This window comes from Seriola aureovittata, chromosome 12, assembly GCF_021018895.1.
Source record: "Seriola aureovittata isolate HTS-2021-v1 ecotype China chromosome 12, ASM2101889v1, whole genome shotgun sequence".
In the NCBI taxonomy this organism is placed as follows: Eukaryota; Metazoa; Chordata; class Actinopteri; order Carangiformes; family Carangidae; genus Seriola; species Seriola aureovittata.
Genome location: NC_079375.1, coordinates 25,997,064 through 26,020,847, shown reverse-complemented (window position 1 = coordinate 26,020,847; position 23,784 = coordinate 25,997,064). Strand labels below are relative to the sequence as shown.

Below are 23,784 nucleotides of genomic sequence, written 5' to 3'. Positions count from 1 at the left end.
CCGTTTACAGAACCTTGACTTTAGGTGTTCATTACTTCATGTGTATCATTTATATGCAGTCATGGAAATCTGAGGACAGTCAATGTCGTACTCAGGTAAGATACATGATGCCTGTGTAAATATGCATGTTCAATATGAGACATGCTCATTGATAAAACTACCAAACCATATTATAACATATTTTAACTTCACCCCCAGCTGGTGACCTGCAATATTAAAACACCTGTCTAATATTGTAATTGAATTCTGAAGAAAATGCTTAAGGTACGGCTCTATGAGACCAACTGATAACTGTCACAGTGATCTTCACCCTGAAGGATGCCATCCTTACACATATCTTTGAGAAATTATGGCAACAAACTCATGTGACTAACCTCAAGAGGCTTGGTTTGCCATCTAAGAGCATCCAGGTGAACTTGCCTCAAGCTCTTGCCTGGAACATTTTCATTGTTGAAATTCTTTGACAAAAGTCAGTTTATTTGTATAGCACCTTTTACAAAACAATGTAGTTCATCTTCTACAACTTGTGTTTGTGCATCACCTCTTAAACAAAAATTATATCAAACTGATTAAATCACAAAATTACAAAAAGAAAGGACATGCTCTAGACAGAGACTTGATGGTAAGATGACCATATAAATGACACAACAGCATTTGAGGGGTTTCTCACCTTTGACGTTACAGACTTAGAGAGATCTACATATAACTGGTAGAGCATTAAAAAAAAAAAAAAAAATCAAGAATTTCAGTCGTTTAAATGCTTACATCTTAGAAACTATGCACTCACTATAAAACAAAGTTTTTTCAAAGATCATTTTTCAAGGCTCTTCTCATGTGGATTGTCAATTCCCCATTAAGTCTGATAATTCCCCCACATGTTCATGAATTATGACTTTGTGTTTGTATAGATTCTTACATGTCTTGCCAAGTTTGAGTTCTGAATGAACCTTTTCCCACAGATGTGACAGGGGTACGGCTTCTCACCTGTGTGGGTTCTCATGTGAATTAACAGTCCTGAGCTTGATCTGAGACTTATTCCATGTTTCACAAAATCATGAATTCTCAACTGTGTGACTCCTTATATGATCTTTCAATTTTGATGGCCGATTAAATTTTTTCCCACAGGTGTCACAAGAATATGGCTCTTCACCTGTGTGATTTTTTAAATGATCATTCAATGTTGATGTCCGAGTGAATTGTTTCCCACAGGTGCTACAAGAATATGGCTTCTCACCTGTGTGGATTCTTGTATGCCTACTGAAGTCGGACTTGTTACTGAATTTTTTTCCACAGATGTTACAGGTGTATGGGCTTTCACTTGTGTGGTTTCTCATGTGGACCAATGATGCAGAACAAGTTCTGAAACCTTTCCCACATGTTGCACAAAAATAAGGCTTCTCACCTGTGTGGATTCTCATGTGAACCAACAAGATTGAACGAGTAGTGAAACCTTTCCCACATTCTTCACAAGAATATGGCTTCTCATCTGTGTGGGTTCTTGTATGTTTAGTCAAGTCAGCCTTGATACTAAATTTTTTCCCACAGGTGTTGCAGGTGTACGGCTTCTCCCCTGTGTGGGTTCTCATGTGGACCACGAGGCCTGAGCTTGATCTTAGACATTTTCCACATATTTTACAAAAATATAAATTCTCACCTCTGTGACTTTTTAAATGATCTTTCAATCTTGATGTCCGACTAAATTTTCTCCCACAGGTGTCACAAGAATATGGCTTCTCACCTGTATGGGTTTTTAAATGATCTTTCAATGTTGATGTCCGAGTGAATTTTTTCCCACAGGTGCTACAAGAATATGGCTTCTCACCTGTGTGGCATCTTTGATGTACTTTCAAATTGTACTTATTTTTAAAAACTGCTCCACATGTGTGACATTTTAAAGAGTTTTTACCTGTCCGAGTTTTACGACTCTTTGATCCTGGGTCTACATGCTTCCTTCTTTTCTGATCTTGTTTCTTAGCTACAGGAGTGCTGTGAGAGAGGAGCTGGTGGTCACTGTTTGCTTCTGGTTCACTTCGGTCATTTTCCTCATTAGTAGGAGTCAATATAAAGGTATCAGTCCCTTTCTTCAGTACAAGCTGCTCTCCCTCCTGACTGGTACAGAGTTCTTCCTTTTCCTCCTTAATTTGTGGAGGCTCTGGATCCTCCTGTTTACATAGTTGCTGGTCTGTGAGAATCTCTTCCTCCTTACAGACATGTTGCTGTCGGAGCTCTGGAGGGACAAAGGGACATGAGAAATAGGTTACTGGGGCATCTCGGTGGCTCATCTGGTAGAGCGCGTACCACATAGGCTTAGTCCTTACTGCAGTGGCCATGGATTGGAGTCTGCACCTGGACCCTTGCTGCATGTCATCCCACCTCTCTCTCCCTGACTTTCCTGTCTATCTTTCACTCTACTATGAAAATAAAGGCAAAAATATAAGAAAAAAGAAAGAAAAAAAGAGAAATAGGTAACTAATGTGATGGTGGAAAAACTCAGATCTTGGTTTGGTCTTATTTTGTCCTTAAACGACTCACAAGTAACAAACGTCCAAATATTCAATAAAAAATGAATAAATAAAGTATAAAATCCATAAAAAATACAACAGAGACAGTGCAAAAGAAACCACAAGAAGCACACAAAGCAAACAAAGTGCTTTGTGTAAGACGGAATCAGGAAACAGGATAACAACACTAAACGTTAAAAGAAGTTATCCACACAGTGGTCCTGACCTGCTCCCAGTCATGACAACAACAAAGACTGCTGCGTCTCTGCTACATTACTGCTACAAAATCCCCCCCTTCTTTGTCAAAACGCATATCCCTGTCACTTGTCGGGTTTATAATTTTATTACTAAATATGCCCAGTTAGTTGAACCCAACAAGCTAATAACTACAGGAACAGCCATGTAATTGATGTCTGTCTGTCCAATACCAAAGTCCCCTCTAAGGCCCGAGCTCTGAACCCTCAGACTTAACTGACATGTTCTGGTAAGTGACTGAGTGGAAAAGGCTGAAAGGGCTAAAATATAGTATAAATATGAAGAAGACAACACTTCGTTCCCTGTTGGGAAACAAACAACTGCAAACACCAGTGAGCTGTGTTTATCCATACATGTTTTTCTTATAACGTGAACCAGTGATCTTTGTTTACATATGCCACTTCCTGTGCTCCAGATGTTGTTGTTCACAGATTCGCCATTTTTACTGATACTTACCAGTGTGTCTGTGAAGAGTGATGAGATAGTGAAGATGCTGGTGGAAAAAGGTCAGTAGCACTTATACTTGAAATCTTATCCACAAATGTGACATTTTAAAGACTTTTTACCTGTCTCAGTTTTACAGTTAGAGTTGTGAGAGAGGAGCTGGTGGTCACTGTTTGCTTCTGCTTCACTTCGGTCACTTTCCTCATTAGTAGGATTCAACATAAAGGTATCGATCTCATGTTTTGGTACAAGCTGCTCTCCCTCCTGACTGGTGCAGAGTTTCTCCTCTTCCTCTTTAGTCTGTGGAGGCTCTGGGTCCTCCTGGTCCAGACTGGAGTTCCTCTCCTGGTCACAGAGCTGCTGGTCAGTGAGAACCTCCTTCTCCTCACAGACATGTTGCTGACGGACCTCTGGAGGGACAAAGGGACATGAGTATGACAAAATTAAAAATAAATGAATAAATTCTGACATAAATAATTTAATTAATTAATTCAAAAATAAAAACATTTTGGCAATAAAAATTCTATTTCAGCAGTTTTTCATTTATTTGATTGTTCATTTCTATATTTGTTTGACTATTTATTTCCGCATTTCAAAATTTATTCATGCATTTATGTACTGCATATCTACATTCACTTATTCATATATTTATTCATTACTGTGTCAATGTTAATTAAGCAGGTGGTCCTCCTTCAGTTTAAAGCCGGATTGGTTAAAGTGGTGTGACTAATTGGATGGATCTATTACTACTGCCTTGACTGATACACAGGGTCTTTGTTTTTCCAGTGTTATGAACTTAGCGACTTTGACACTAGATTGAGTGATTCTTCAGACTCTTTCATAAAACACAGAGCAACAAATCTAGTGACTTTTTGAACAAACCTTCGCTACTTTCCATCAAGGACATTCACCAGTACTGCCTCACGAGAGGCACCCTCTGCCTCTACTGTTTTGAGTGAGAGGCAGAGCAGCAAATGCAGTTCACACAGCTAACATAGACATGAATGAGCTTCTAACTTTCTTTCTGAGTGATCAGGTGACGTAACAGGTATAAAAATCAGGATTATAACAGCGGTTTGGTAGTGGTACGGTTGGGGGGGGTGGGGGGGTGGTCAGGTGAAAAGATTAACATATGGACACAGAAATAAATAAATAAATACATAAATAAATAAATGTAGAAACATGAGAAATATCAGATCGTAGAGATTAAAAAGGGTCTGATTGCGCTTGTCACTCTATCAGTGAAATGGGAGTGATAACATGTTTATGAGTAGAACACTATCAACACATCATAATCAGCAGTGGCCTGTATTGATAAGTGTCAGTATGTGCTGGTGAGGTGGTAAATGACAGTGAAACACGAGGGACACACGATCAGACATATTTTAATCTCAGTAACTAATGTGATGTTAAAAAAATGAATATTTGATTGAATAAGCTCCTGTGTTAGTTTTAATTAAGACCATTCTGGTTTTACTGTTCTTAACTCTCTTCACTAGCTGCCTGTCCGTTATAGAATCGATTTTAAACTTTTATTGTTTGTTTTTAAAGTTCTCAACGGCCTTGCCCCATCGTATTTATCTGATCTTTTAACCGTCCGAAATCCTGGTAGACCTCTGAGGTCAACAATTCAACTTTTGCTGGAAGTGCCCAGATCCAAATACAAATACTGGGGTGACCGAGCCTTTTCTGTTGCTGCCCCTAGGCTCTGGAATAAGCTCCCCACCGAGATCCGTCTTATTCCTGACCTGGGCCGCTTCAAATCTAGCTTAAAAACCCACCTATTTAGGATGGCCTTCAATACCCAGTAGTATGACAACACTTTTCACAATCTTGTCTTAATCAATTTTGTTGTATTTTATTGCTCTTATTGTTCTTTTATTATTATTTTTTTTATTGTTTTTCATTTATTTATCTCTGCACTTATTATCTGTTGTAAAGCACTTTGGTACACCGAAAGGATTGTTGTAAAGGGCTTTATAAATAAAGTACATTTACATTTACATTTACAGACCTATCCTGTGTAGCTTTATTTCAGGTTTCAAAAAGATGACCAACAATGGAGTTTCTCTCCTGGTCACAGAGCTGCTGGTCAGTGAGAACCTCTTCCTCCTTACAGACATGATGCTGTTGGAGCTCTGGAGGGACAAAGGACACAAGACATAGGTTACTAATGTGATGACTTAAAAACTCAGATCTAGGTTTGGTCTTATTTTATCCTAAGACATCACACACATAACACACTTTTCCAAATATTGAATTAAAGAACAAGTAAAGGGTGTATAAAATACACAAAAGTAGAAGAGACAGTGCAAAACAAACCACAAACAGCACACAAAGCAAAAAAAGTGCTGTGTGTAAAACTGAAGCAGGAAACAGGATAAAAACAACAAGTTAAAGGAAGTTATTTCACAGTGGTCCTGACCTGCTCCCAATCACGACAACAACAAAGACTGCTGCGTCTCTGCTGCACTACTGACCAAAATCACATATCTATGTCACCGAGTAGGGTTTGGTCGATTATTACCGGGCAGCCATTGACTGAAGGCTGTTTGAAAAGAGACGCATCAAAGCACGAAGCATTCATTTCTTTTGTTTGCTCTTTGTTTCACAATTCTTCTATTATCTTTTAGTTCGGTCAGTTTCCCCTTATACAACCTGTACGTTTGATGTTGAATGTTTACTCATTAAAAATAAGATAATAAACTGCCCCAACGTTGTTTCTTCGTGTGCAGCAATGACTCTAAAAGTAAATGTAAGCGTAGAGCTCTGATCAGTGTTAGTTTCCATTCAGACCATCCTGGTTTCACAGACCTGTCCTGTGTAGCTTTATCTCGGGTTTCCAAACGATATCCAGCAGTCTGCGCTGACGATCGATCTCTTCCTCGTACTCGACGATAGTTTTTCGATGTTAGTATTCTGTAAAACAACTACACCATTGTCTTCAGGCTAAATCCACACATCCTTAGAGCTAACACCACTCGCGCGCTTTCATTGTCTACTTCCGCTGGGTGTCACACTGTTAAGGTCCGGCAGTGGACGTGAGTTCGATTTATTTTCGCCTTCAGTTATTATTGAACATCTGCGCTGCCTCATTTTAGAGGGAAATTATGTCATTTTCTCTGTACTTCCACTTTCTTTTTTAAGCTGTTATGTGTAAAAATATATTCACCAAAGTAACTGCAGTTGTCCAGTATAGTAAATGTAGTGGTCTAAAGATAAAACATTTGGTGGTAAAATGTAGGAAAGTGGAAGTAATAAGAAGAAAAAAAGTGACTAAAAGTACAAAAACCTCAGAATTGATTTGTTGGAAATTTTTGTAAATTAGATTTCAAAGAATAATAGAGCAGTAAACAACAACTTTCTATGTAAAGATGTAGTGGAGTAACGGCGTCCTGACTAAAGAATGAAGCCGCTTCCCCTCTCTGTGTGTAGTAATCTGAGTTTCTTTGCTCCCTGTCTTGGTTTCCGGTCTCAGAGCAAATACATATTAGTGAACTTCTGTGTTAGGGTCTGGCACTGGAGTCTCTCCTGTTAAACTGTTGGTCCTCCCAACGTTTATAAACACAGAGGCACTACCCACAGGTGAAACGGCACAGTGAAATATGATAAAACTACCAAATCATATTATAACATATTTTAACTTCACCCCCAGCTGGTGACCTGCAATATTAAAACACTTGTCTAATATTGTTATTGAATTCTGAAGAAAAGGCTTAAGGTACGGCTCTATGAGACCAAATGATGACTGTCACAGTGATCTTCACCCTGAAGGATGCCATCCTTACACATATCTTTGAGAAATTATGACAACACACTCATGTGATTAAAGAGGCTTGGCTTGCCATCTAAGAGCATCCAGGTGAACTTGCCTCAAGCTCTTGCCTGGAACATTTTCATTGTTGAAATTCTTTGACAAAAGTCAGTTTATTTGTATAGCACCTTTTACAAAACAATGTAGTTCATCTTCTACAACTTGTGTTTGTGCATCACCTCTTAAACAAAAATTACATCAAACTGATTAAATCACAAAATTACAAAAAGAAAGGACATGCTCTATACAGAGACTTGATGCTAAGATGACCACATGAGTGACACAACAGCATTTGAAGGGTTCTTACCTTCAACATTACAGACTTACATATAACTGTGGTAGAGCATAAAAATACTAAAATCAATAATCAAGAATTTCAGTCTTTTACTCGCTTACATGTTAGAAACTGTGCACTCACTTTAAAACAAAGACTTTTCAAAGATCATTTTTCAAGACTCTTCTCATGTGGACTGTTAATTCCCCATTAAGTCTGAAAGTTCTCCCACATCTTCAGGAATTATATGACTTTGTGTTTGTATGGATTATTACATGTCTTGCCAAGTTTGTCTTTTGACTGAACCTTTTCCCACAGATGTGACAGGGGTATGGCTTCTCACCAGTGTGGGTTCTCATGTGGACCAACAAGCGAGTGCTAGTACTGAAACCTTTCCCACATGTTTCACAAGAATAAGGCTTCTCACCTGTGTGAATTCTCATGTGGACCAATAAGCGTGTACGAGTAGTGAAACCTTTCCCACATGTTTCACAAGAATACGGCTTCTCACCTGTGTGGATTCTCATGTGGACCAACAGGATGGAACTAGTACTGAAACCTTTGCCACACGTTTCGCAAAAATACGGCTTCTGATCTATGTGGGTTCTTGTATGTTTAGTCAAGGCTGACTTGTTATTAAATTTTTTCCCACAGGTGTTGCAGGTGTACGGCTTCTCCCCTGTGTGGGTTCTCATGTGAATCAACAGGCCTTTACTTGATCTGAGACATTTCCCACATGTTTCACAAAAATATGGCTTCTCATCTGTGTGAGTTCTTAAATGACTTTTCAATATTGGTCTATTACTGAATTTTTCTCCACAGGTGCTACACGAATATGGCTTCTCACCTGTGTGAGTTCTTGTATGCTTACTGAAGGCTGAGTTGTCACTAAATTTTTTCCCACAGATGTTGCAGGTGTACGGCTTCTCACCTGTGTGGGTTCTCATGTGGATCAAAAGGCCTGTACTTGTTCTGAAATGTTTCCCACATGTTTCACAAAAATATGGCTTCTCACCTGTGTGAATTCTTAAATGATTTTTCAATGTTGATGTACGACTGAATTTTTCCCCACAGGTGCTACAAGAATACGGCTTCTCGCCTGTGTGAGTTCTCATGTGGAGTTTCATACTGTTATATCTGAAAGCTTTCCCACATATTTTACATGAATATGGCCTCTCACCCGTGTGGTGTCTCCGATGTATTTTCAATTTGGACTTATTCTTAAAAACCTTTTCACAAGTGTCACATGTTAAAGACTTTTTTCCTGTCTGAGTGTTACAGTGAGTCTTTGATCCTGGGTCTACATCCTTGCTTTCTTTCTGATCTTGACTGTCAGCTACAGGAGAGTTGTGGGAGAGGAGCTGGTGGTCACTGTTTGGTTCTGGTTCACTTCCGTAATGTTCCTCATTGGTAGGAGTCAACATAGAGGTTTCGATCTCCTGCTTCAGTACAAGCTGCTCTCCCTCCTGACTGGTGCAGAGATCCTCCTCTTCCTCTTTAATCTGTGGAGGCTCTGAGTCCTCTTGGTCCAAACTGGAGTTTCCCTCCTGTTTACAGAGCTGCTGGTCAATGAGAATGTCCTCCTCCTTACAGACATGCTGTGGGTGTTCTGGAGGGACAAAGGGACACAAGAAATAGGTTACTAATCTACAGATCTTGGTTTGGTCATAAGACAACTCACACAGATCACACTTCAAAAATGGAAAAAAACAAAACAAAACAATGCTCTAAACGTACAATAGAGAGTGTAAAACAAAAGACAAGCAGCACACAAAGCAAACAAAGGGATGTGTTTAAAACTGAAGCAGGAAACAAATATTATTCCCGCAGTGGCCTGCTCTGAATCATAACAACAAAGACTCCTGTGCCTATGCTACACTACTGCCCATTTCAACATGTATACACAAGTAAAAATGCCCTATACATAAACATGTTCTGTTATCAGTCTTGAAGAGCTGAAAGAGATTTGATTTCAGCAGACTTACGAAAATACACAATTTACAAAAAATTCATCATATGTTTTGAATTCTACTCTGAAATCTCTAGATTCCATCAATTAGTTTGAAATCTATGTTAACGATACAGGCAAAAGCGGTAATGGTTTTAAATCTGTTGGAAAAACCAGAAAGGCGTTAGAGTGAGCAGCCATGATAAGTAACTAACGTTAGGCTACTTAAATGTTTCAAATGATCAAATGATGAGCCATGTTTGTGGTCAACGTGAATATTTGCTTGTCACCTTCTTGGGATCAACATTTACCTTTTTGAAATGATCCCACACTGTGGATTTTATGCCTGACATACCGGTATGTAGTTATTCTCATAGATGGTCCTGTGTTGACTTTTGGTTTGGGATTGGAGGTAGAATGTCCCCTAAACTACACTTGATTGTTTGAGTGTAATATGTAAAACCAACATCAATTGTCATCCATCTACCTGCACATTTAATCCTGAAAGACTACAATAAATCAGAATTGGATAGATTCGACTTCTACTTCTCCTGGTGTCTAATTGTGCCTGACCGCACACCCACAGTGTTTACATTATGTGGAAACCAGCATACGACCATACAATCAATATCACGTTTCATTTACAGTGGCGAAATTTGCAGTATTACAGCAGCAAAGTGGACAGGACAAGAAAGAAAAACTGCAATATGTCAGTAACAAATATGTAAAATATAAATAATAGACAATCAAATATGTACAATTAGATATTTACAAAAATTTGCAGAATAGCAGCAAAGAAGAGATATATTGCACAGATGGTGTGTGTCAAGTCACACGTGTTTAAAAAAAAAAAAAATTTTGGGGGGGGCTTTTTATGCCTTTATTGATGGTACAGTAGAGAGAGACAGGAAATGGGGAGGCAGACAGAGGGGGAATGACATGCAGTAAAGGGCCGTCCGATGTGGGATTCGAACCGGGGCCAACTGCAGCGAGAACCTTAGCCTCTACATATGGGGCGCCTGTTCAACCAACTGCGCCACTCAACGCCCCAAGTCACACATGTTTTAAAAAAAATAAAGAAGTAGTGGCTGCTGTTTACTGCACTTTCTCTCCATGTCCTGTTTATTATTTTAATAGAAAATTTGACCAGTATACTGAACCAAAGAAGCTAATAACCACAGGAATCAGGTGTGTGATCGATGTCTCTCCATGACTCACCGTCACCACTTCCTGTGGAGGTTGATTGATTGTTTTTCTCTTGTGACAAACCAACCAAACAAAAGTCGGTCATCCAAGACCTGATAACAATGTATAAATCCCAAATAGTACAAATATGAATGGGATGACACTTTGTGACATATCATGCTACCTCAAACAATTATAGGTTTGGGACTTTTGATTTTACATTTTTTATTCCCTCCCTTCTTTCCCTGTTTATAACCAAACAACTACACACAGTTCTGGCTGAGACTCACCAGTGAGCTGTGTTTATCCATACGTGTTTTTCTTATAACATGAACTCGTGATCTTTGTTTACATATGCCACTTCCTGTGCTCCAGATGTTGCTGTTCGCAGATTCACCATTTTCACTGATATCTATCTACCAGTGTGTCTGTGAAGAGTGATGAGATAGTGAAGATGCTGTTGGAAAAAGGTTAGTAGCACTTATACTTAAAATATGATCCACAAGTGTGACATTTTAAATACTTTTTACCTGTCTGGGTATTACAGTTAGAGTTGTGAGAGAGGAGCTGGTGGTCACTTTCCTCATTAGTAGGAGTCAACATCAAGGTATCAGTCTCCTGCTTCAGTACAAGCTGCTCTCCCTCCTGACTGGTGCAGAGTTCCTCCTCTTCCTCTTTAATCTGTAGAGGCTCTGGGTCCTCCTGGTCCAGACTGGAGTTCCTCTCCTGGTCACAGAGCTGCTGGTCAGTGAGAACCTCCTCCTCCTTACAGACATGATGCTGTGGGAGCTCTGGAGGGACAAAGGGACACGAGAAATAGCATCAATATACAAAATGACTTATCATGTGAGTCACTCTACCAGTGAAATGGGAGTGATAAGATGTTTAGTTGACCACTATCAACACATCATAAGCAGCAGTGGCCTGAATTAATAAGAATGATTATGTGCAGATGAGAAGTGGTACATGAGAGGGGAACACACGATCAGACACATTTAATCTCAGTAAATAACGTGATGTTACAAAACCAGATCTCTGAGTAAATAAACTCCTGTGTTAGTTTTCATTCAGACCATCCTGGTTTCACAGACCTGTCCTGTGTAGCTTTATTTTGGGTTTCCAAACGATATCCATCTGTCTACGCTTCGATCTCTTCCTCGTACTCGACGATAGTTTGTTCAAAGACTCCGAATATTTCTTCAGCAGCAGCAGTTAGTCGCTCGTTGACAAACTCTCTCAGATACTGAACTGAAGACATTGTTGCTTCATTACCACTGAAATATTTACCTGCGATACGACTACACCGCCATCTTCAAGCTAGCTCCACACATCTATAGAGCTAACGCTACGAGCATACTTTCATTGTTTACTTCCGCTGGGTGTCACATTGTGAAGTTCCGGCAGGGGACGTGAATTAGCTTTTATTTCTGTCTTCAGTTACGATTGTACATCTGTGTCACTTCAGACAGTGATATTACTTTTATTTTCTCTGTACTACCACATTTAACTGATGTCTTCTTAAGTCATTTAGAAAACATTAATTTAGTATTTAACATATCAGCAGGGCTGGAAGAAATTATGAAATTACTTTCCATAAAATGTAATTTAAGGTATGAAAGGTACATATATCTCTGTGTTGACGGGGCCATGATGATCGAGATGGAATCATGTTATTTTTTAAAGAAGCATAATATTTTTTTTAAAAGTGTAAATTTTTATCCAGCAAAGTAACTATAGCTGTCAAATCCAGTAAATGTAGTGGACTAAAGGGATAATGTTTGGCTGTTAAATGTACAGATGTAGAAGTATATATAATACAATATAAAGTGAACAAGGTACAAAAACCTCAAAATTTATTTGTTTAATTCAGGTGTTCAATATTTCATGTCTATAATTTATATTAGGTCTGGCCATCCAAGGACAATCAATGTTGTACTCAGGTAAGATACCTGAATAAATATACTTAGTTACATTTCACTTCTGTAAATATGCATGTTCAATATGGGACTTGTTCATACTAGCAAACAATGTTATAACATACTTTAATTTCACTCCCAGCTGATGAGATTCAACATAAAAATACCTGATGCATATTTTAATTGAACTCTGAAAATAAATTAAACTATGTCTATAGCTACTGATCAATGAGACTAAATGATGACTGTCACAATGATCTTCTCCTTGAAGGATGCCATCCTTACACATATTCTTGAGACTTAATGTCAACAAAGTCATGTGACTAACTTCAATAGGCTTGGCTTGCCGTCTATAAGAGTATCCAGGTGAGCTTGCTCATGGCTCTTGCCAGAAACTCCTCCAGACAAAACTGTTCCAACAAAGTCTAAATTTCCATAACCCTCTGAGGGGTAAGGAAAGCTGAAATTCTGAAGGGATTCAAGCATAGAACGAGAAAAATGTGCCGTGTGGGTTAAAGATGGCTCTTCTTCGTATTCACCTTAAACACTGAGGCTTGTATGTGATTGATGACCTGCCTTGTGTCTTGGACAACCTGACTGCAACATGGGGCACAGATCAGCCAGTCATCTAAATAAGGTAGGATCTTCAAGACAGACATCTGAAGGGGAGACAGTGCAGCTGCATCACATCTACCTGCAGCTTTGATGAACAGTGTCCTTGTGGATTTAGACTTCAGTGTGAATCTGGTATTCTTACATTATCACACTGCAAAGCTTTGCTGTTTGAATAAATACATGTGATCAGTGAAGAAGCATTTGTTTCCCACGTTCCTTTCAGTATTGATGCATGTATACAGTACTAACATTTAGGCTGACGACACTTAATCGTTGAATCCAATCCATCAAAGTGAGATCAGTCTGAATGACCACCATTGAAGGAAATATTTTCATTATCAGAAATATTTGACAAAAGTTAGTTTATTTGTATAGCACGTTTTACAAAACAATGTAGTTCATCTTCTACAACTTGCGTTTGTATGTCACCTATAAAAGATGAGAAAATACAAATTCCATCCAACTGATTCAATCACAAAATTATTAAAAACATAAAATGAAGGCACATCCACTAGACAAAAAGAACTAGTAGGTAAGATGACCACATAAGTGACACAACAGCCTTTGAGGGTTTCTCACCTTTGACATTACAGATCCACTCATAGAATAGTAGTTAGAGTACGAAAATATTAAAATTAATAGTATTCAAGAGTTCAGTCATTTACATTCATAGACACTGTGCAGTCACTGTAACACAAAGATTTTTCCAAGGCTCTTCTCATGTGTACTGTCAATTCCCCACTAAGTTGGAAAGCTCTCCCACACCTTCAGTGAGTATATGAGTTTATATTTGTATGGATCATTAGATGTTTTGCCAAGTGCGTCTTCTGACTGAATCTTTCCCCACAGATGTGACAGAGTTCCGGCTTCTCACCTGTGTGGGTTCTTGTATGCTTACTCAAGTCTGACTGGTCACTAAAGTTTTTCCCACATGTGTTGCAGGTGTACAGCTTCTCACCTGTGTGGGTTCTCATGTGGATGGAGGATTCATAAGAAGTTTTGAAATCTTTCCCACATGTTTCACAAGAATAAGGCTTCTCACCTGTGTGTGTTTTTGTATGCTCACTCAGAACTGACCTATGACGAAAATTTTTCCCACAGATGTTGCAGGTGTACGGCTTCTCACCTGTGTGGATTCTCATGTGGATGAAGGATTCATAAGAAGTTTTGAAATCTTTCCCACATGTTTCACAAGAATAAGGCTTCTCACCTGTGTGTGTTTTTGTATGCTTACTCAAAACTGACCTATGACGAAAGTTTTTCCCACAGGTGTTGCAGGTGTACGGCTTCTCACCTGTGTGGGTTCTTATGTGGACCAACAAGTCTGCACGAAAAGTGAAACGTTTCGCACATGTTTCACAAAAATATGGTTTCTCACCTGTGTGAATTCTTAAGTGATTTTTCAATATTGATGGCCACCTGAATTTTTTCCCACAGGTGCTACAGGAATATGGCTTCTCATCTGTGTGGATTCTTAAATGATTTTTCAATGATGATGTCTGAGTGAATTTTTTCCCACAAGTGCTACAGCAATATGGCCTCTCACGTGTGTGGCGTCTCTGATGTATTTTCAATTTGGACTTATACTTAAAATCCTTTCCACAAGTGTCACATTTTATAGACTTTTCACCTGTCTGAGTGTTACAGTGACTCTTTGTTGTGGGAAAGTTATAAATGTTGTCACTGTGACTTGTGTTTTTGTGATGTCTCTTCTTTGGTAGTGTGTCTCCATTTCTAGTTGATTCTGGGTCTACATGCTTACTTCCTTCCTGATCTTGGCTCTCAGCTACAGGAGAGTTGTGAGAGAGGAGCTGGTGGTCACTTTCCTCATTAGTAGGAGTCAACATAAAGGTATCAGTCTCCTGCTTCAGTACAAGCTGCTCTCCCTCCTGACTGGTGCAGAGTTCCTCCTCTTCTTCTTTAATCTGTGGAGGCTCTGGGTCCTCCTGGTCCAGACTGGAGTTCCTCTCCTGGTCACAGAGCTGCTGGTCAGTGAGAACCTCCTCCTCCTTACAGACATGATGCTGTGGGAGCTCTGGAGGGACAAAGGGACATTAAAAAATAGCATCAATACAGAGATTATAATGATTGCGAGTCACTCTACCAGTGAAATGGGTGTGATTAGATGAGATGTTTAACACTATCAACACATCATAATCATCAGTGGTCTGTGTTAAGAATCAGTAGATGAGAGGTGGTACAGTGGAACAGGAGGGACACACGGACACATTTAATGTCGGTAAATAATATGATGTTTCAAAATCGGAACTCTGGGTAAATAAACTCCTGTGTTAGTTTTCATTCAGACCATCCTGGTTTCACAGACCTGTCCTGTGTAGCTTTACTTCGGGTTTCAAAACGATATCCAGCAGTCTGCGCTGACGATCGATCTCTTCCTCGTACTCGACGATAGTTTTTTCAAAGACTCCGAATATTTCTTCAGCAGCAGCAGTTAGTCGCTCGTTGACAAACTCTCTCAGATACTGAACTGAAGACATTGTTGCTTATTACCACTGAAATATTTATCTGCGATACGACTACACCGCCATCTTCAAGCTAACTCCTAACGCTGCTCGCGCTTTCATTGTTTACTGCCGCTGGGTGTCACACCGTAAATTTCCGTTCCGGCAGGGGAAGAGAGTTAACTCTCATACTCATCTTTCATACTTAAAAAAACTGAAGGCTTCAGTTTTTTTAAGTATGAAAGGTGAAAGTATGTGTAAATAAAATCTTAATAGCAGCAGGTGGGTGAGCTGGAGACGGTTTTTTTTTTCGTTTTTTTACCTCATTCAGACTGATGGAAACTTTAACAAAGTTAAACAATCCACTTTATCCAGTTTATCATATTTTATAAGTTGTATAAGTTTAAAGAATTTAAAATAATATTTGGCAAAATAAACATAAGTGAATGTTTTGGAATACAGTTTATATTTGCCTTTGAAAGTAGAATTACATACTGCACATATTATAAAATAAAATGTTTCAAAGTATAAATAGGTCAGAACTGATTTGTTTAATTGAAGTGTTTAATATTTCATATCTGTATGGAATTTAGATATGACATACTTAGGCAGAGTACTTGGTTAAATGTATCTAGTCACGTTGCACGCCTGTAAATATGATTGTTCAATGTGAGACACTTCCATTGATCAAACCACCAAACGGTGGCCTGATATAATTGAACTGTGAAAGGAAATCTTCTTCACGGAGTATTTTCACTCTGACGCCTATCTGGAGCCTAGATAAACAGTTCCCTTGTAGCTTTAGACTGCAGTTTGAATTTGGTATTCTTACATGATGTACTTACAAAGCTCTATTGCTTTCCTTTCCCATGTTCCTTTAGGCAATGATTGAGGTATACGTTACTAGCACTTAGGCTGATGACGCTGATCATTACTGCAATCATTCATTCATTCATGTGGAGTGCAGTCTGAATGACCCGGATTGAAAGAATATTTTTTTAATTAAAATTATCTGACAACATAAAGTCCGAAACAATATAAATTAAACCAAGCTGATGCAATCAAAAAGTACATAAAAATCTAGACAAAAAAGAAAAAACATAACCTAACCCAACAACACTAGAGTGTTCCTCAGTTTCAGCATCAGAGTTCATAATCCACTCATAAATCTGAGGGTGTGAAAATAGTGATAAAAAATAAGGAGGGGAATGAAGAAAAAAATTAGGATAGTTTAACAAAACTTTGATGACAATGCACTACAACATTTTTGGCTCAAGCCAGGCACTAAGGCAAGAGAACCAATTATCCATTTCCATCACAGGGAGGTCTGGAGAGCAAGTTGTTGAGGCTAAACTGAACACACACTGATCTTGCCTGGCTGAAAGTGGAAAACAGATTAAAACAAAGTCTTCTAATTTTATTCAGGAATATATTGTAGTTATTGCAAAAGTGTATTTTATTCATTTTCTTTGGAAAATCTTCATTGTGTCAGTGATTTTTAGATTTAGTTTTTGTCCTGCAAACAAAAGTCAATGTTAGTTTTAGTTTAAAGTGACAATAAGCAACAAAATAACAGGTTGCAGCAATTACTTTTTGTAGCCCTTAGTGGTAGTGTCGTACTAGACTGTGTTAGGCCTCAATTACACTCCCGTGCAGACTGAGCACTGAGAAAGCTGTGGAGAGCAGAGCTGTGTGGTTATACACTCCTTTCTAGATTGCTTGGAGTCTGCATGTACAGATGTGGTACATGGACGTCACATACATCCTCTGATTACAAAATATATGCCACACAGACCCCCCCATTTAATCGGGGATGCAGTAAATATAACACTGGCTTTATACTCACACACTATGTCAGAGGTCACCAATAGACAGACTGCGATCCGGACCTGGACCTATAACCTATAACCTATAAATTATTGAGAAATTCAAAAGCTTGATGGAGCATTTTTATTTTAACCAGTACAGCGTTTCTAGCCTTTACAGCACTGGTCACATGACGCTACTCAGCCAATCATCACAACTTGAGTCAGTAACTTAGCTGGCTGGGACGTTAAACCCCCATCTGCAAGCAATGCAGCAATGTCCCATTGTGATGCTAGTTCATAACATTATGCCACTGCCTTTGGTACCTGCTTTAACAGGTACCTCAGCACCTGTGTGGAGCACCGTGAGGTGTCTCTTTCAGGTTTGTGGTTTTTATCCAAGTGATTTTCTACCAGGAGTATCATTTCTGTGGGTTGTCAGGTGGCTCATCAAGCCATAATTGCATGCAAAATTTTTTCTACACATTTTGTGAAGAAATGGTTTCCCACCTGCATGCGTCCTTAAATGATCATTCAATGTTGCTCTCTGATTGAATTTTTCCCCACAGATGTTACAAGAATACGGCTTCTCACCTGTGTGGAGTCTTGTGTGATTTTTTAAAACCGTCACTGTACGGAATCTTTTCCCACAGATCTTGCAGGGGTATGGCTTCTCACCTGTGTGAGTTCTCGTGTGATTTTTCAAAACTGTCATAATATTGGAATCTTTTCCCTCAGGTATTGCAGTGGTACGGCTTCTCACTTGTGTGAGTTCTCTTGTGTAGTTTCAAGAAACTGTTATATCTGAAAGTGCTCCCACATATTTCACATGAATGTGGCCTTTCATCTGTGTGGTGTCTCCGATGTATTTTCATTTTGGATTCATACTTAAAAACTTCTCCTCCTTGAACCGTCACCTTACCGTGGTGGAGGAGTTTGAGAGCCCTAATGATCCTAGGAGCTATGTTGTCGGGGGCATTTTGCCCCTGGTAGGGTCTCCCAAGGCAGATTGGTCCCAGTTGAAGGGCCAGACGAAGAACGGTTCAGAAGATCCTAATGATGAGAAATATCAAGAACCCGAGTACCCGGCCCGGAGGGACACCGGGGCCCCGCCCTGGAGCCAGGCCTAGGGTTGGGGCCCGTGGGCGAGCGCCTGGTGGCCGGGCCTTGGCCCATGGGGCCCGGCCGGGCCCAGCCCAAACCGGCTACATGGGTTGGTCTCCCAGTGGGCTCACCACCTGCAGGAAGAGTCAGCGGGATCCGGTGCAGTGTGGATTGGGCAGCAGACCAAGGCGGCGGCCTTGGCGGTCCAATCCTCGCTTACGGAAACTGTTTTTTGGAACATGGAACGTCACCTCTCTGGCGGGGAAGGAGCGGGAGCTTGTGGAAGAGGTTGAGCGATATTGGCTAGATATAGTCGGCCTCACCTCGACACATAGCGTCGGCTCCGGAACCCAAGTCCTTGAGAGGGGCTGGTCTCTCCTCTTTGCTGGAGTTGCTCAGGGTGAGAGGCGGAGGGCCAGGGTGGGCTTTTTGGTGTCCCCCAGGCTCTCTGCCTGTATGTTGGAGTTTACCCCAGTGGACGAAAGGGTTGCATACCTGTGCCTCTGGGTCGGGGATTGGGTTCTGACTGTTGTCGGTGCTTATGTGCCGAACGGCAGTTCAGACTACCCGCCTTTTTTGGAGTCCTTGGGACGGGTGCTGGAAGGTGCCCCGAAAGGGGACTCCATTGTCCTATTGGGAGACTTCAACACCCACGTGGGCAATGACAGCGTGACCTGGAGGGGTGTGGTGGGGAGGAACGGCCTGCCCGATCTGAACCCGAGCGGCGTTCAGTTATTGGACTTCTGTGCTAGTCACAGCTTGGCCATAACTAACACCATGTTCAAACATAAGGATGTCCACAGGTGCACTTGGCACCAGGACACCCTAGGTTGCCGGTCTATGATCGACTTTGTAGTCGTATCATCAGACCTGCGGCCGCATGTTTTGGACACTCGGGTGAAGAGCAGAGTTGTCAACCGACCACCACCTGGTGATGAGTTGGATCAGATGGCGGGGGAAGACGCCGCGCAGACCTGGCAGGCCCAAACGGGTTGTGAGGGTCTGCTGGGAAAGCCTGGCAGAAGAACCCGTCAAGAATTTTTCAACGCACAACTCCGGCAGAGTTTCAATCGCGTCCCGAGGGCGGTGGGGGACATTGAGTCCGAATGGGCCTTGTTCCGCTCTGCTATTGTTGAGGCGGCTGTTGCAAGCTGCGGCCGCAAGGTAGCTGGGGCCAGTCGTGGCGGTAACCCCCGTACCCACTGGTGGACACCAGGGGTGGGGGAAGCCGTCAGGCTGAAGAAGGAGGCCTACAGGGCGTGGTTGGCCTGTGGGTCTCCGGAATCAGCTGACTGGTACCGGCGGGCCAAGTGGAGTGCAGCCGCGGCAGTTGCTGAGGCAAAAACTCGGACGTGGGAGGAGTTCGGTGAGACAATGGAGGAAGACTATCGATCGGCTCCAAATAGGTTCTGGCAAACCGTCCGGCTCCTCAGGGTAGGAAGGCGGCAACTCGCTCACACTGTTTACAGTGGGGGCGGGGAGCTGCTGATGTCAACTGAGGATATAGTCGGACGGTGGAAGGAATACTTTGAGGAGCTCCTCAATCCCACCAACATGTATTCCGTGGAAGAAACAGAGCCAAGAGACCTGGGGATGGATGATCTAATCTCTGGGGCAGAAGTTGCCGAGGTAGTGGAACAACTGCGCAGTGGCAGAGCCCCGGGGGTTGATGAGATCCGCCCTGGGTATCTCAAGGCTCTGGATGTTGTAGGACTGTCTTGGTTGACACGCTTTTGCAACATTGCGTGGACATCGGGGGCAGTGCCTCTGGAGTGGCAAACCGGGGTGGTGGTCCCCATCTTTAAGAGTTTTTTCTATCAGAATTCTTTGACAAAGGCAAGTCAGTCTATTTATAAAGCATATTTTACAAAAACCAGTAGTTTATTTTCTACATTTTATCTTTGTGTCATCTCTAAAGTGTGAAAGAACAAAAAAATATCAGTCAATTCAATCACAAAATTAAAGGAAATGCTGAAGACAAAGAAGAGTCCAGTTTGCAGGATGATGAGGTTTCTAAGCCTCAACATCACAGAGTTCACAGTCCACTTGTATAACTTTTATAGAGTATAAAAATACTGAAAAATAATATTAATTTAAAGATGCCAATCAGTTACATTTGTATGACCTATGCATTCACTGTGAAGCAGATCTTACCAAGATTTGGCAGTTTGCTTCAAAGTAATACAGCTGCAAACAGACAAAGAAAAAATAAAACTTGAAGACATTGTTGACACTGTACTACATTAAAATACACCAAGATACTGTGACCTCTTCTCTTTGGTAAATGTTATACAGTAAATTACAGAGCTGTATCTATTGCAAAATGTATTTCATTCAGTCGGTGAACTCTTCACATAAGATTCGTCTTGATGGTTTCTCCCAGTAAAATTGATCTTTCACGCGTCATCCCCAGGTTCGTGCTTCTGTCATTGTCAGAGCCCCGGCATGAGACAGTTAGATTGGTGACTGTGTGTTATTAAAACTTTCTGATTTAATAGCTCTGTGCTGGAAAAGGGGCAAAAATTAGCGAGTTCGCCAGGGTGTTGTGCTTACATCCATGCCGAATGGAGCCGTAGACAATAGATACCTGTGTCTACTGTAGAGTCATTTACCTCGAGGCTGAATGCTGATTGTACTCTTTTCCACTGCTGACAAAAGCCCGATGTTGACGGTTCTTAGTTTACCTTTTGACCAATTGAAAAAGGGCATAAGACACATCGAAGTAACTTTTCCCTCAGGTGTTGCAGTGGTGTAGTTTCTCTCCAGTATTGACTCTTCTCATGCGGACTGTCAATTCTCCACTCAGTCGGAAAAGTCTCCAACATGTTCTGTAAGTATACAATTTTTAGTTTGTATGAATGCTTATGTGCCTTAGCAAGTGCGATTTCATGTAGAATCTTTCCCCACAGGTGTTACAGGAGTATGGCTGCTTACCTGTGTGTGTTTTCATGTGGGCTGTCATGGAACTACTTTGTCTGAAAGTTTTTCCACAAGTCTTACAACAATATGGTTTTTCACCTGTGTGGATCCTTGTATGTTGTTTCAATACCGAGTCTGTACAAAATCTTCTCCCGCAGGTGTTGCAGCGGTACGGTTTCTCACCTGTATGAGTTCGTATGTGGGCTGTCAAGGAACTACTTTGTCTGAAAGCTTTCCCACAGGTTTCACAAGAATATGGTTTTTCACCCGTGTGGATCCTTGTATGTTGTTTCAGTACCGACTCTGTACAAAATCTTCTCTCACAGGTCTTGCAAGGGTATAGCTTCTCACCTGTGTGGATTTTCAGATGGTCCTTCAAAGTTTTTGTCTCTCTGAATCTTTTCCCACAGAAGTTGCAGATGCATGGCTTCTCACCTGTGTGTTTTCTCAGATGTACAGTCAGTAGACACCTATACTTAAAATCTTTTCCACAGGTGTCACATTTTAAAGAGTTTGTACCTGTCTGAGTGTTACCGTGAGAGTTGTGAGAGAGAAGCTGGTGGTCACTTTCCTCATTAGTAGGTGTCAACAAAAAGGTATCAGTCTCCTGCTTCAGTACATGCTGCTCTCCCTCCTGACTGGTGCAGAGTTCCTCCTCTTCCTCTTTAATCTGTGGAGGCTCTGGGTCCTCCTGGTCCAGACTGGAGTTCCTCTCCTGGTCACAGAGCTGCTGGTCAGTGAGGAGCTCCTCCTCCTTACAGACATGATGCTGTGAGAGCTCTGGAGGGACAAAGGGACATTAGAAATAGGTTACTAATGTGATGCTAGAAAAACGCAGATCTTGGGTTGGTCTTATATTAAGAGAACTCACACATCACACTTGTCCAAAAATTCAAAAAGCAAAAGAAAGTATAAAAAAACAACAACAAAGTGCTGTGTGTAAAACTGAAGCAGGAAACAGGATAGGAACACTACAAGAAGTTATTTCACAGTGGTCCTGACCCGCTCCCAAATCACAACAACAAAGACTGCTGCGTCTCTGCTACACTACTGCCCAAGTCAAAACACTTATCTGTGTCATCAACTAATGTTTGGTCGATTATTACCGGGCAGCCATTGACTGAAGCCTGTTTGAAAAGAGACGCATTAAAGCAAGATGCATTAATTTCCTTTGTTTGAACTAAAAGATTATAGAAGAATTGTGAAACAAAGACCAGTCAGTTTCCCCTGTGTCTTATACAACCTGTATGTTTGATGTTGAATGTTTACTCATTAAGAAACTCATAAAATTCATTCACGTTATTTCTCTGAAACAAAACAAACTTTGCCCCTAAAGTGTTTCCTTCATCTGCAGTGACACGAAAACTAAATAATAATAATAATAATAATAATAATAATAATAATAATAATGGCAAATGTATTTACATAGCACCTTTAAAAACAGAGTTTACAAAGTGCTTTGCAAACAAAAACAGGACACAAATAATGTACGGATGACAAATAATATAAATCAATACAGATAAGGACAATTAACGAAGATATGATGTTTGAAAACAGGCAGATGCTCGTAAACAGTTGATCAGGATCCAGTATGAGTCATGTCCCTGTGTTAGTTTTCATTCAGACCATCCTGGTTTCACAGACCTGTCCTGTGTAGCTTTATCTCGGGTTTCCAAACGATATCCAGCAGTCTGCGCTGACGATCGATCTCTTCCTCGTACTCGACGATAGTTTTTTCAAAGACTCCGAATATTTCTTCAGCAGCAGCAGTTAGTCGCTCGTTGACAAACTCTCTCAGATACTGAACTGAAGACATTGTTGCTTAGTTACCACTGAAATATTTATCTGCAATACGACTACACTGTAATCTTCAAGCTAGCTCCACATATACCTAGAACTAACGCCATTCGCGCGCTTTCATTGTTTACTTCCGCTGGGTGCCACAATGTGAGGTTCCGGTAGTGAAAGTGAGTTAGCTTTTATATCCGCCCTCAGTTATGGTTGTACTTCTGTTGTGTCGCTTCATGTCACTCTCAATTACTACTAATGTCTTCTCGAGCTATTTCACAAAGAATGAGTTTGTATTTAACAAATAAGCAGGTATAAAAGAAGACAACACAGGAAAGTAAAAGTAAAATTCAGTTTAAAAATAACCTTATTGTAATCAATACTTTCATTATATAGTTACTATAATCATTCAATAATATGAGTTGAGAATATCCGCTAAAAAAAACAACAAAAAAACCATAGGCAGAAAAAAGTTGTCACGTTCATCTAGTACCTACGGAAGCTGAGAAACGCCATCCTTGCAAAAATTTTTTATATCCGGTTATCTCGAGATAATAAAGCTTAGTTATCTCGGGATAACAGAGCTCTGGTTTCTCGCGATAACTTAATTATTCCGTTATCTCAAGATAACCAAGCTTTGTTATGGTACTTGTATGAATCTTTCCATGTCCTTCCATGTCTTGCTTCTGATTGAATTTTTCCCAGAGGTGTTGCAGGGGTATGGCTTCTCACTTTTGTGGGTTCTTCTTCTACG

General features: G+C 40.6%; 3 protein-coding genes across 6 annotated transcripts; all 3 read right to left on the bottom strand.

Annotated features, from left to right (window-relative positions):
* Nucleotides 1-920: 920 nt before the first annotated feature.
* Nucleotides 921-6,192, bottom strand: LOC130178307 (zinc finger protein OZF-like). The gene is made up of 4 exons (XM_056390402.1): nt 6,015-6,192; nt 5,215-5,338; nt 3,323-3,610; nt 921-2,227 (listed from the first exon to the last, which is right to left on the bottom strand). The coding sequence occupies exons 2-4, from the start codon at nt 5,321-5,323 to the stop codon at nt 1,053-1,055; spliced, it is 1,572 nt and encodes a 523-aa protein (XP_056246377.1). The 5' UTR covers nt 5,324-5,338; nt 6,015-6,192; the 3' UTR covers nt 921-1,052.
* Nucleotides 6,193-7,108: 916 nt separating this feature from the next.
* LOC130178305 (gastrula zinc finger protein XlCGF57.1-like) lies at nt 7,109-11,782 on the bottom strand. The gene is given in 4 exon segments (XM_056390399.1): nt 7,109-8,897; nt 10,952-11,212; nt 11,513-11,568; nt 11,570-11,782. Coding segments are annotated over 4 exon segments (1,800 nt in total). The 5' UTR covers nt 11,680-11,782; the 3' UTR covers nt 7,109-7,524.
* A 1,515-nt stretch (nt 11,783-13,297) lies between these two features.
* On the bottom strand, nt 13,298-23,139 carry LOC130178310 (zinc finger protein OZF-like). Of its 4 annotated transcripts, XM_056390409.1 has the most exons (3): nt 22,887-23,139; nt 21,258-22,022; nt 20,171-21,151 (listed from the first exon to the last, which is right to left on the bottom strand). In XM_056390409.1, the coding sequence occupies exons 1-3, from the start codon at nt 23,056-23,058 to the stop codon at nt 21,126-21,128; spliced, it is 963 nt and encodes a 320-aa protein (XP_056246384.1). In that variant the 5' UTR covers nt 23,059-23,139; the 3' UTR covers nt 20,171-21,125. The 4 variants fall into 4 exon arrangements, with proteins under 4 accessions (XP_056246382.1, XP_056246381.1, XP_056246383.1 ...); XM_056390407.1 differs by lacking the exons at nt 20,171-21,151; nt 21,258-22,022 and adding an exon at nt 13,298-14,987; XM_056390406.1 differs by lacking the exons at nt 20,171-21,151; nt 21,258-22,022; nt 22,887-23,139 and adding exons at nt 13,298-14,987; nt 15,279-15,873.
* Nucleotides 23,140-23,784: the final 645 nt, after the last annotated feature.